This window comes from Poecilia latipinna, unplaced genomic scaffold (genome assembly GCF_001443285.1).
Source record: "Poecilia latipinna isolate Pla-1442-1.1 unplaced genomic scaffold, P_latipinna-1.0 Scaffold1305, whole genome shotgun sequence".
Classification (NCBI taxonomy): domain Eukaryota; kingdom Metazoa; phylum Chordata; class Actinopteri; order Cyprinodontiformes; family Poeciliidae; genus Poecilia; species Poecilia latipinna.
The window spans coordinates 120,147-132,687 of NW_015113921.1; the positions used below are offsets into that span (position 1 = coordinate 120,147).

At 34.3% G+C, this 12,541-nt stretch overlaps 1 protein-coding gene and 1 long non-coding RNA gene across 2 annotated transcripts in view; both read right to left on the bottom strand.

Annotated features, from left to right (window-relative positions):
• The window catches only part of LOC106961477 (C-type lectin domain family 12 member B-like), a 7,737-nt gene extending 4,855 nt beyond the window's left edge, over positions 1 to 2,882 (bottom strand). The window contains exons 1-5 of the mRNA XM_015055241.1: positions 2,770 to 2,882; positions 2,362 to 2,421; positions 1,355 to 1,405; positions 816 to 908; positions 253 to 489 (exon numbers count right to left, since the gene is read on the bottom strand). Of these exons, the coding sequence (XP_014910727.1) occupies positions 253 to 489; positions 816 to 908; positions 1,355 to 1,405; positions 2,362 to 2,421; positions 2,770 to 2,827 (499 nt within the window). The 5' untranslated portion in view covers positions 2,828 to 2,882. The remainder of the gene's footprint in view (positions 1 to 252; positions 490 to 815; positions 909 to 1,354; positions 1,406 to 2,361; positions 2,422 to 2,769) is intronic.
• Positions 2,883 to 3,459: 577 nt separating this feature from the next.
• On the bottom strand, positions 3,460 to 4,661 carry LOC106961478 (uncharacterized). Its single transcript, XR_001427776.1, has 3 exons — positions 4,502 to 4,661; positions 4,338 to 4,429; positions 3,460 to 3,661 (listed from the first exon to the last, which is right to left on the bottom strand). It is a non-coding gene; the product is annotated as an uncharacterized LOC106961478 (long non-coding RNA).
• Positions 4,662 to 12,541: the final 7,880 nt, after the last annotated feature.

Genomic DNA, 12,541 nt, shown 5'->3' on the forward strand with positions numbered 1-12,541 from the left:
AATTGAAAATTTGTTTTTAATCCCAGGGATTTTGCAAAAAAAAAATTTAAATTTTTAAGTTTTAAAAATTTTTTTTTTTTTTTTTTTTTAACTTTTCAAACTCAGAAATGTGTCTTTTTTCTATTTTGGACCCTGAAGCACCGTTTAGGAACAAAACATCAGAGGTTCTAAATGTTTAACTTACAGGAACCATTGATGTTATTTGTGATAATGAAGTAATATTAGATATAAAGATCTATAATAGATACTGACGTTTATCAGGGCAGAAATCTTTTACTGGAAAGTTTTCTGAAGCCAAGATGGCTTCCTTCAGTCTGCTGAGCTGCTGCACTTCGTCCTGCAGCAGGATTTTCTCCAGGCTCAGCTGCTTCGTCTGGTTCTCAAAGTTTCTTCTTTCCTCCTTTAGTTCTTCTGTTCGGTTCTCCAGGCGTCTCACCTTCCCCACCTGTTCTCTGAGCTCTTCCTGCCGTTTCACCAGCTCTACACCGACTACAAAAGAAAGACAGTCAGTCTGGTACAGGTTGCATCTACTTTAACTAAAAAACCTTTATTTTTCATGCAATCAATGTTCTGTGAAAAGAACCTGTTGAAATTAGCAAAATAGGAGAAAAACATTTTTTTTAAAAACTCAAAATGTGAATTTTTGCATAATATGTCCTTTTCAAGAAGACAGGACAGGCAGATTGAAATGAATGGTTGGATGTTAAAGGCGGGATGGATTTACTTTAACTAGATCCGATCCACGGCTGAGGTCTCTGAATCAACAGAGTCAACAAATAATCTTAAATAATCTGAATTAAGTGAGCAAAATTTACACCAGATGATGATACCGATGCTGGCCACCAGGAGGAGGCAGAGAGTCAGCGACCACAGCAGAAAACAACCAGAGGATTTAGCAGCTTCTCCGTCTGCAGAGAGAGAGACGGTCAGTTACTGGAAATATTGTGGCTGTAAAAAGAAAAATAAATGAAACTATTAGCATTATTTATACATATTTCATGATGTATTTGATTTATCCATTTTTGCTCTTTTATCAAAAAAATTTAGAGCGGAAAAAAACCCCATGAACAATAGAAACATATTTGCAAAAATAGCAGCTATTAGTCTATAAACTTTCAATCAATGTCCTAAAAACAACTAAAATTAGACGTTTTTGTTGGAGGTTGATGCTTAATAATAACAGTAAATGTGGTAAAGTTGTACAAAATACTTAAAATAATAAAATGCGTATAAGTATTAATTATTCTTTCTCTAAAATATTTGATTGATTTACTGATCAGGATGATTGATTTACTGATCAGGATGATTGATTTACTGATCAGGATGTAAAGTTTGTCAGGATTTTATGACTTACATGAAACATTAGTGGCAGGTTCTGGAGGTCCAACAGCGTTTAGTTTCTCCTCTTAATGAATAAAAGAAGAATTACATCATGAAAAATATATAATCACATTTTTGAACAATTGAAACAGTAAATATATTTAAATGAAATAAATACCTCTGACTGTCCCGTATGGCATAAAAAAAAATTAATAAACATGGAAGCATATTGTAGCGTTAGCATATAAATATAGTTTTTAAAAAATCAGTGAAAATTAAACTGAAGCTTTATTTTCTGTTTATTTGAAAAACAGAATTCATTTTAAGTAATCTAAGACATTATTCTGGAATTCCTGGTCTTTGTTTACTGTTCTTTCCAAACGTGTTTTCATTGACAATAAAATTGTACAAATTGGAATCACGAAAATAATTTAACTTAATGGAAACACATCAATTTCAAACGCACATCTATGTTGTTCTATAAAAAGTTTTTGTGTTAGGATGATGTGGATTTTCAGCTTTATCTAAATTTGTGTTTTCACAAAACTACAATGGAGTCTCGAGTCGTGATTAACAGCAGGAAGTTACTACTGATGGAAATGATGAAGAAGACAACAGGAAATGGTTGGAGGATAATGGCGCTGCATGTTTTTTTTAATGATTTTTCACGTGAACAAACTTATTTATGAGTGGTTTTAATCACATTTCCTTTTTAATGAATATCAATAAATTTCATCTATCTGTCATGAAATAATGAAACAGTGAAACAGAAACAGTAAAATTAACCTACTGCTCTTGAACAGAATACTTAAATACAATAGTTGTATACATTATTTATATATTATTTCATTATCTTTTACAACAATCCCTGATTTAACAGAATTAATGAACTGAAGGTGTTTTTATCCTTTAACTAAATGCTAACATATTCCAGGTCATTTGGAAACTATAGCAAGTAAAGAAACCATCAAGTAAACAAATTTAAGTTCATTTCTTAAAAAATATAATAAAATATTCTTTATTTTTCAAATAACTTCTTACCTTTTTGGGGTTTCTGGTAATTTTCATAAATCAGATCAGAAGAATTGTCCACAATTTTCACTGGAAGTTGAGGGCAGAAAAACTTTCAGAAATGAAAGAAATTAAGGAACAAAATTCCTTGAAAGAAAGATTTTATACACAATTTAATACTTAAAAGCTATGTGTTAATGCAAATAAAAAATGAAAAAAGCTGAATATTCTAGGAGCTGAGATAGTTTAATCTTTTTCCTGAACATCTTGAATTTAGATTGATTTAAAAATAGTTCATATTTACAAATAAAACATCTACAAACTGAACTAAACAAAAAAATAAAGAATTATCGGAATAATAATGTAACATTCCTCGTCCTTAACTAAAGCAGGTCATGAATTTTAGTTTCACGTCTTTTTGAACCAGGAGTTTCTTACCTTTTCTGAGTTTCGTCACATTTGCATAAATATCAGCTGAAGACATTTCTACAGACATGATTAAAACAAACAGACTCTGGACGGGATGATTTGAAGCTGCAGCAAAAGTTTGTGTTTATTGTTTGTGAAGAGCAGCTCAGAGCTTCCTGTTCCTCTTGTTTCTGAAATGTCATCATGATAAACAGGAAGCAGAACAGAAGAAACTTTGTTATTGTTTGGAGTTCAAGGGAAAACGGACTTTATTATTATCAAAAGAAATTAACCATGAAAAATCACCATGGCAACACATAAAACACAAATCATCAATGTTTATTACAGAATATACAGATAGAGAGATTAGCTTTATTTCTTATTAACTAATGTCTTAAGCAGGAGCAGAAAACATTAAAGTATTGATCAAGTTTGTCTGAAACTCTATTTATAATCAATTACCTGGTTGATGGAAAATAAAAGTAATAAATAATGAGTTAGAGACAGAAGTCACACTAAATAAAGAGTGAAAAGAAAAACTAAAGGCAGAACTTCCAAAATGAAATTAATGTCAAACATCATATATTTTAATGTGTACAGAAAAGAAGATGTGATTTATCTCTGATTATTTTAGATTATTATTAACATCAGAATATATGATTCTAGAGATACTTTTTTAAAATATTAAAACATGAATCAAGATGAAAACTAACTCAGACATGAGGTAAAGTACTTCTGTAATTAAAATAAAGTTATATTTCTGCATGCAGGCATCATGTGAAGCTTCTGCTGAGTTTCAGTCTAACAGCTGAAGCCGTTTCCAAACAGAGACGTTGGAGTGAATAACGTCGCTGAGGATGTCCACCATGTTATCACCGTGGCGTACGGACCAGAAAACCAAACCACTCCGGTCATCCAGAACCTTACAGACAGAAACCAAAGGCCGTTATCACAAAGACGCTCATTTATTTTTAACTGGTTCTGTGATCATTCATATTTAAATCTGAACTCAGACATTGAATAAACAGAGACAGAAACTTTTTGTTTTCATTAAATCAGATTAAACATTTCCTGTTTCAGATCAACATTATTCCACCATTTCTTTCATTAGACCGACATCAGAACCTTAAAGCTGCAGGATGTAAGGTTTATTTTAAAAAAACTGTTTTTTTACAGATTTGTTAAAACTGTCCCAGTGTAATATGAGACAGATAATCAATGAAAAGATTGATCTCCTCAGCCTTCCCTCTGTGCTGCTCTTTCTGTTGGATGAAATGCATTGCTCCTGATCAAAAACAACCAATCAGAGCAAGAAGGAAGGTCTTAGCGCTGTCAATCAATCTTATGCACCTGCTGCTAAATGTGCTAATGGTAAATAAACAACTTACCTTCACAGGAAAACTGTTTATCTACCATCATTGGAGGCCATGCTGACTAGCTTTAGCATTCACAACAGGCTATGCTAGCTGCAGTGTCTTTTTTTTCTTTCTGTCAGCAGTGGCCATGTACAAAATCCAGACAATAATCTGGCTAAAGAACAAAACCTCTAATTATGAAACAGTCTCTATATTTGTTTATGTTTTAGAAACATTTCTCACCCAAGACTCTCATTTCGCCCATCGATCCAGAGCCAGTTGTTGTCCGTTTGGCCCAACGAGCAGAAATTCATCTCATGATTACTGGCAGGACTCTGGAAAATAAAAACATCCCATAAGTTTTCATTTTCAATGCCAGCCTGAAAAGCTGAGTCCTGGAAGCTCACCTGTTCTTTGACGTCATCAACGACCACCAGGTCTGCGGACGTGTTTTGACAGTACAGTCGGGCTCCTTTCCCAGGATTCTGGCCTGAATTTTGGTCATAAAACTGGTCAAACTTTTCCAGTAAACTCTCCCAACTCTTCTGGCACGGCAGACACTCTGCAGCCACAAGACAAAACATTCACTGTTAAAACAATATGTTGTTTTTTGACACATTTTCTTTTCCATCAACACATCTTGTGTCATTTTCTACAAACAACATTTAATTTCCTGTTGGGATCAATGAAGTATTTCTAAATTTTAATTTTAAGAAGAACGTGGTAAACGATTGACCAATCCTGTCACTTCTCTGGAGTTCTGTAACTTCCCACAGGCTGGGTTGCCAGATTAGACAGTTTTCCGCCCAGTTGCTGTTGAGCAGGTGTGACTGGAAACAAGTAGCTTTTTGGGCAGGTTGTTAAAATTTGGGCTGCTTTTTTCACAAGAAACTCCAGCAGCTGCCATTTCAGGACGTCGAGCGAGAAGGAAAAAAAAGGTCAAATAATGTTTTATTTGATAAACTGATAATAAAACATAAACAGAAATCCTTAATCAGGATATTGATATCTGGTGTTTAGTTACTAAGACTCATACAAACTGCCTGTGACTGTTAGCTTAGCATACACCAAGATTTTTTTGGCTAGAAATTTAGTGAAATACTTGATTGTCACCTACAAACGCTTTAATTAGTCGTGATTTTATTAAATAAAACCACCTGAAACTATTTTATGGTAAAACATCTTTAGAACAATTATTTTCAAAAACTAAATTTTAGCATTCGCCACAACTGCATCTTGTTTGGTCAGCAGCTATAACGCTGTTAATGTCTTATTTAGAAAAATATTACTGATTATAAATCTAGACACATTCATCCAGATAGTCAAATAAATCAATAATCAGCTAATAAATTCTGATCAGGAAATGTTAGAAGCTGTTAGGTTATGAGACATCTAAGTTCTTAAAAGTTCATGAATGTTTTGTTTTGTCTCTCTTACAGAACATGAACAATTATTTTATGCTTCAATATTTAATACTGATGCAAAACTTTTTACCTGAATTTTACATGAGCATCTCAGTAAATTACAATATTTTAATGTATTAAACTAATTCAAGTCAAAAAGTGAAACTTGCATTTAAATGATTCCTCTGCTTATTTTCATTATTTCCAATCCCACATACAGATCCTAAATGATTGGATTTGTCATTTATTTTAGCTACATTTCCATTCTGGTGGAAAACTCACTTTTGTCTGGGCAGAACTGGTTCACTGGGAAGTTGTCGTGCATCAGGATGACCTGCAGCGCCCTCTTCAGGTCGTCCCGCTCCCCGATCAGCTGCTCCATCACGTTTTCCAGAAGACTCTTTTTAATATTCAGACGCTTGTTGTCTCTCTTCAGGTTGTCCAGCTTTTCCTTATGGCTCATCATGTCGATGCTGACTTTAACGAAAGGAAACAACATGAGACACCAGGGTCGGTCTCAAGATGTCAGGGGCCCCGGGCAGAATTTGACTCAGGGCCCCCTCTTCCTGTTGAGGACGTCACCACCTCCAGCGGCGGGTAGAGCAGCCAAAAAAAAAAAGAGCAGCACTGCTGCAACATTACTTCACTCAAATAAAAGTAAAAAGTAGTCATCCAAGAAATTACTCAAAAAAAAATTATGAGAATAAAATCATAATATTACAACTTTATTCTGGTAATATTATAGTTTTATGGTAATACTTTATTCTGTTTTTTTTTTCTTTCCAATGTAATTATCCTACATTTAAAAACAAGTCAGTTTGATAAAAAATGATTCGTAATAATATTCGTTCTAACTATTGTTAATAAAAATGAGAACAGGGAAGCACAGTTAAAAATCACAGATATTTAATGGATTCTCACAAAATGTTTAATTGGTTTGAAAGTGTTTAATTAAAATTCATAATGAAGAGAAACCGACTCACTCCAGGCGATGACGGCGATGCTCGCCAGCAGCAGGACGGAAAGAATCCCCAACGACAGCAGCTGGAAGGAGCAGCTCGGTTTTTCTTTCTTCCCTGATTAAAAGGAGAAAATTATTATTAATGTTTTTGGTTCCACTTACACTTTAAACTCTTTGTCCTACTAAAATCTCACATGTTATGTCTTCACTGAGCTCAGACAGTTCACTGAGTTGGAGTTTTATTTTTACTTTTCTTCAGGTCCTGATCACAGGACACCAGATTTTTATGGAGATACATTTGGTACAAAAATATTTGTTTTCTTTTGCAACAAATTATTTTATTAAACTCCACAGGATGAGCAGGATTTACCCAAGACGATCATGTTTGGCCACAAACTCTAGAGAAAGTCCAGAGTATGGATGATGAAGAGTTTTTGTGTTAAATAATTTATTCATCTTTCTTTAGTGAAGTTCAGATGAAGTGCTGTCCTGGAGTCTTACCTTCTTCCAGCTCCTGTGCGTTTTCATAAATGGCTTCAGTGCTCTTGTTTGCATCCATGGCTGGAAAAACGCAGAGAAAATGAGAAACTACTAATTTAAAGAAGATTAAAAGATCCTGCAGAAACTCGATGCAGATCGTCTCCTCTCTTCTGCAGCCTGAACTCACAGCTGGTCTGTTTGCTGCCTGACTAGTTTAAATTTGAATTTGTTTATTAAAATACATCTGATGATTTGCATTAACCCCAAATAAATCAGTTAAATGGAAAAACATTAATCCTGATATTCTTCAGCTTTATCTGCCTTATCTGTGCTCAGTAGGTGAATAAGGCAGAACAGGAAGGTAATCTTTGTAGTCCAGAGCAACACTTTACAGCTTCATGCTCTCTAATTTATCAGTTTTTCTCCACTCAGAGAGAACAAACACACTGATACACACGAGTTATCCATGCAGATTCTGCCTGCAGGCTGTAAAAAAACAAGATTTGTTTTGTTTTAAGTTGGATTTGTTTGTTAAATAGAGTATTTTGCATGAGTCCAAATATAAATAGGTTTGATATTAGATGTTTGTGAGCCAGTCAAATTAGTAGTGATGTTGCTGTAAGACCTGTCCAGGGTGACCCGGCCTCTCACCCAGAACCTTAGAGGCACCAGCAGCCCTCCGGACCCCACAGAGGGACAATGGTGTAGAAAATGGATGGATGTTACTGTAAGACTTTCCTTTCTCCATGCCATTAAAAACTTAAAGTGTTTTTAGCTTCATCAGTGGATCATCATTAGTTTTATAAGGATTTTCGTCCTGTGGTTCTGCTTTAATGCTCCTAAATAACAGTAAGGACACACATTGGCTGCGTTTCCAGTACAAATGTGTGCAAACGTTTGTCAATAATGTCAGAAAAACACAATTACATTGTTTCCATTCAATAAGAAACAGTTAAAATCACATGTGAATAAGTTTGTTCACATGATAAATTATTAAAAAACATTCAGTGTCATCATCCTCCAACCACTTCCTGTCGTTTTCTTTGTGGTTTGCTTCAGCAGCATCAGGTGAAAAAATGTGTTTCCATAAATTAATTTCAATATGGCCAAAAAATAATCTCATCCCAGCACCAAATTTTTAGTCAAACAACTTTTTTTTATTTGGTGTGTTTCCTTTAAGTTAATTTATTTTAGAAATTGTGCAAATGTGGCCAATGGAAACGCAGCTAATGCTCCTTTTACAAATGTACTTATCATAAAATAAATTTTGATGTTCGGCTTTTAATAATAATACAGATTCTTACATGTTTATCCAGTTTATTTGCATAATGACGGACGCTTGTATTCGTTCAAGCTGATGAGGACATGAGCAGAGAAGCAGGAGCTGCTGCTTTAATAACCTGACATATGTAAACACCTGGTTGGTGCTTCATAGGAAAAAAGTTTCCTCTTCCATTTAAATCCAAACAGACGACTTTCTGTTTGGAAACCAGGAACAAGAAAAACAGAAACTGAATCAGAAGTTGTTCACAGAGGATTTACATGGACTGGAAAACAAATTAAATACTAAAGTATCTGAGTTTATCAAAGGGATCATTTCCATCTATAAACATTATAATTCAGCTTAATACACAAACAACAGGTTCTTGTTTTTCTCCAGTATTTCAGTGAGAAATAAAAGTTTCACTGCAGCTTTGCTGTGAAAAGCCCTCATTGTGCCTTAAATCTTCATTTATTCATTAAATACTGCATACAAACACAGTAGGAACAAAATATTTACTGACACTGGTAGTGTGAAAAAGCCATAATTTAACCCACTACAATCACAGAATATAAATAGAAGAAGTTTGACTAAGAAAAAACAGAATCTGACTAAATAGACCAAATATATGAAAACTGAAACAAACATCTGAATGATGATATGTTGTGGAGAAGCTGTTCCAGCATGAAGGGATGGAAAACAGGAACGTTCTGGATTAAAAGGCAGTTTAAGTTGTGGATTAAAAGGCAGTTTAAGTTGTGGATTAAAAGGCAGTTTAAGTTGTGGATTAAAAGGCAGTTTAAGTTGTGGATTAAAAGGCTGTTTGGATGAAAACTCCAGCTTACAGGAGTTTCTTTTTTCCAGCTCTGTGATGCAAAAACACGATTCTGTCTCTGCATATAAACCAATTAAATTAAATATTGAGTTTATCTGTCCTCCAAATGAGAAACACAAACATCATTAAGAAATAAGATGAAACTTCATGACATGTTTCATAAACCAAGTAACCAAACAAACAAGGCAACAAGCATTACTTTTATTAACGCTAAAATCAATATCTTCTTTCCAGTTTTACTGATTTAATAACTTGATCTATTATTCCTAGACCTGCAAAAATGTGGTTTTATATTATTCTCATCTTATTTATTTTAATTACAATATTTAAAAAATAAAACTGCATTCCTCGCCCTAACACTGAAAATGCAGTTTGTTGGGCATAAAGCTCCATCAGACTCCATCCAGGCTGAGCTTCTCCAAAAAGTAAACATTTCTTTCAGCCAGGAGCATTTTGGTAAAAACTTTAAACCTAAATATGTCTGGACTTTTAGGTGGTTTTCCCACCTGATAGTCGGGTTCACTCGGTTTGACTGAAGAACTTTATTGCAACATTTGACAAATTTTCAGCTGCTGCTGTTTCCCTCCTTGTCGCCACAGAACCACTGAAGGAAACAACATGAAAACCTCTGAAGAAATACTTAACGCACCTTCCTTCTTCACGAAACGAAAACAAAAACGGAGTAGAGACAGATTTAGAGGATTTCTCTTAATCTTTTGTAAAAGACATCAATCATTTCTCCAGGTGGCGCTAGACTCACACAATTGCTTTGGTTGTATTTGACCAGAAGGAAAAAAGTTTCCTCTTCCACATTTAAGTCTACTTCCTGCTTTTGGAGCGGATCGCCAGTCCGCTTGGCGTTCACATATTGATTCGACTGGAGTTGGATATAAAAAAGATGACTAGGTTAAAACAGACTGAACAGGCTCGTGTGAAAGCCTCCATATTTATGTTGTGTAAATGTGGAAACTGATGAGGCTCAGAAACCTCATCAGTTTCCACAGGAGCTAAAATTTAACTGATACGTCATACAGCCGATTGTCACCTGGGTTCTAATAATGCTACATTTTTAAAATAAAAGTTTTGTTGAATAGAAACTAATCAAGTAAATGAAGCATTTTTTTTCTGTTGTGACTTATATCTCCAGTAGATGGCGCCTTTGCCCAACACATCCATCCTTGGACCCACTTACCTTTTTGCTTGGTCAGGATCCAAAGGCTGTGCACAACACCGACAAACATTTAATGTTACAACAATAATTTATTTCTCAAATAAACCACATGGAAAACGACATTTATAAAATGTTGCATTGTTACCTACAGAACTATGGAGATTTAATTTTGGCTGAAATGGCTCTCCATACAGAACAACAGCTTGTCCATGAAACTATGAAGAAACAAAAACAAATAAACAGAACAGGCTTTCCACCTGAAATGTGATTAAATTATCTGCACCTGATGCCAGAGAAGCCGTAGAGCCTTTAAGTTAAAATAAATCTCCTCTAACCTGTTGATGCCACGTCACTCATGATTCACTCCCTTCATAGTACCTGCTTCAGCCACCAGAGGGAGACAACACCACTTTCTATCCAATGTGCTTTAATAATCATTTTAACACTAAAGGATGTATTTTATTTCCTTTAAATTAAAGAATTGAGCTCCAACTTACAAAATGAGTTAATTTATCACATGTAATCGAGTTAAGTTTGTCCATCTTAATTTATTTACATTTGTTCAACATGACAACTTAATAAACTTCTTAGTTTTACTCTGCAGTTGATTAAACAGTCAGGTCAATGGGATTATTAGCATAAACACAGAAATGATATAATGCATAATAAAGCCACTCAGGTCTGTAGAGACTCTTCTCACTTGGATGAATAATATTATTTATTTACTGATTTATTATTATTATTATTATTATTATTATTATTATTATTTATTTATTTATTTATTTATTTATTTTTGGCCAATGAAACTGAGGAAAACCAGACCTGTGACTAAAATAACTGGACATAGTTTTGTAACAGACGACAGAAATTCAGGAACCCAAACACCAACAGAATGCAGAGTGATTTCTGTTTACATCATAGCTTAATTATTCCTTAGCAGATATCCAGACTTGCTTGGTACATTAGGATACTTCAAGTTATAAATCAGAGCCGGCTCTGTTCTGTCTCATTTTCATGTTTAGTTCATTTATTTTTGTTCCTGACTAAAAATAATAAATTATTTGAGCAGGTTAGTTAGATTAAAACCTAAAAGATAAATATATGGTGAAACATCTGTTGAAATATTAATATTTATCTTTAATTCTTACAGTTATTAAAGTAAAAAATTACCATAATAATTCTGGCTGCATCAGGATATAATTACCCACATATACACTGCTTTCCTCTAGACTTTAATAAAAACAATTTGGAAATAATCTATCAATGTCTCATCATGAACTAATCCAGTTAATACTAATCCTTTATTTATCTAATACCTTTTTGTTAAATTGTGTTTGTGACATTTTCACTAAATTTCTCCCTCATTTTAAAACTTTTTCCTTGTTGTTTCTTCATCATTAAAATATCTCCCAGTTTGTTTCTGTTTTCAGGTCCAGAAACTTTTCTGTAAATCCTTCAACTTCAAATCAGAAGCAACAGAACAAAAAGACAAAAAGGTTTAAAGATGTTACAGAATCTGGTTGATGCTTTCTTTGGAAAAATGTTCCTAATTATATTTCTAAGGACAGCAGCAAACAGGCCCGTTTCTGTTTGTGGTTGTCATAGAAACCACCAACAGGGAAATGACAGACTGACCCAAAACTTATTCACAAACTGTTTTTATGGGACTGGTAAACAAGGTAAATACTGCAGTTTGTCCACTGGTTATTTTTCATCCAGTCTCTTGACAAAATTCAGTTTAATAAAAGTAACCAGCAGATATTTCATTATCCTGGAACCTGTGAGTGAAAATGAGAAAATAAAGTAACAGCTGGCAGCCATGTCTGTTATCAAACCTGCATCTCTGAACCTGGGAAGTTTTGTCACGACATCCTTTGTACTGCTCTGGGGAAAGTTTCATGAAAGGACGACCACAGTGTTATCTCTTATCCAGGATTCATTAAAGGCTGCAGCTGGGGCTGATGTGCTTATCAGGAGAGGACGGCAACATTTACTGCCTATCAGGATCAAAATCAGATCAGATATGAGAACAGAAACTGTCTCTCCAAACAAACCTTGTGGAACATCTGATCATCAGGGTTTTCCCCAGAAAACCGGCTGAGCCCAGAGGTTTGGGGCACGGAGGCGGGGCACTGGGGTTTTGTTTTAAAGATGTTAAGTTGACAGGAAACATGAAATATTACTGGGTAATTATGTAAGTGGAAGACACTGATGACACTTAAACCAACAACTATAAAGTCTTAAAAACAACAAATAAAAAGAATACAACTAAAATAAATATCAATTATTTGCACAATCCAAATTAATTCATCAGTTTGTTAGTGGATCTAAAAACA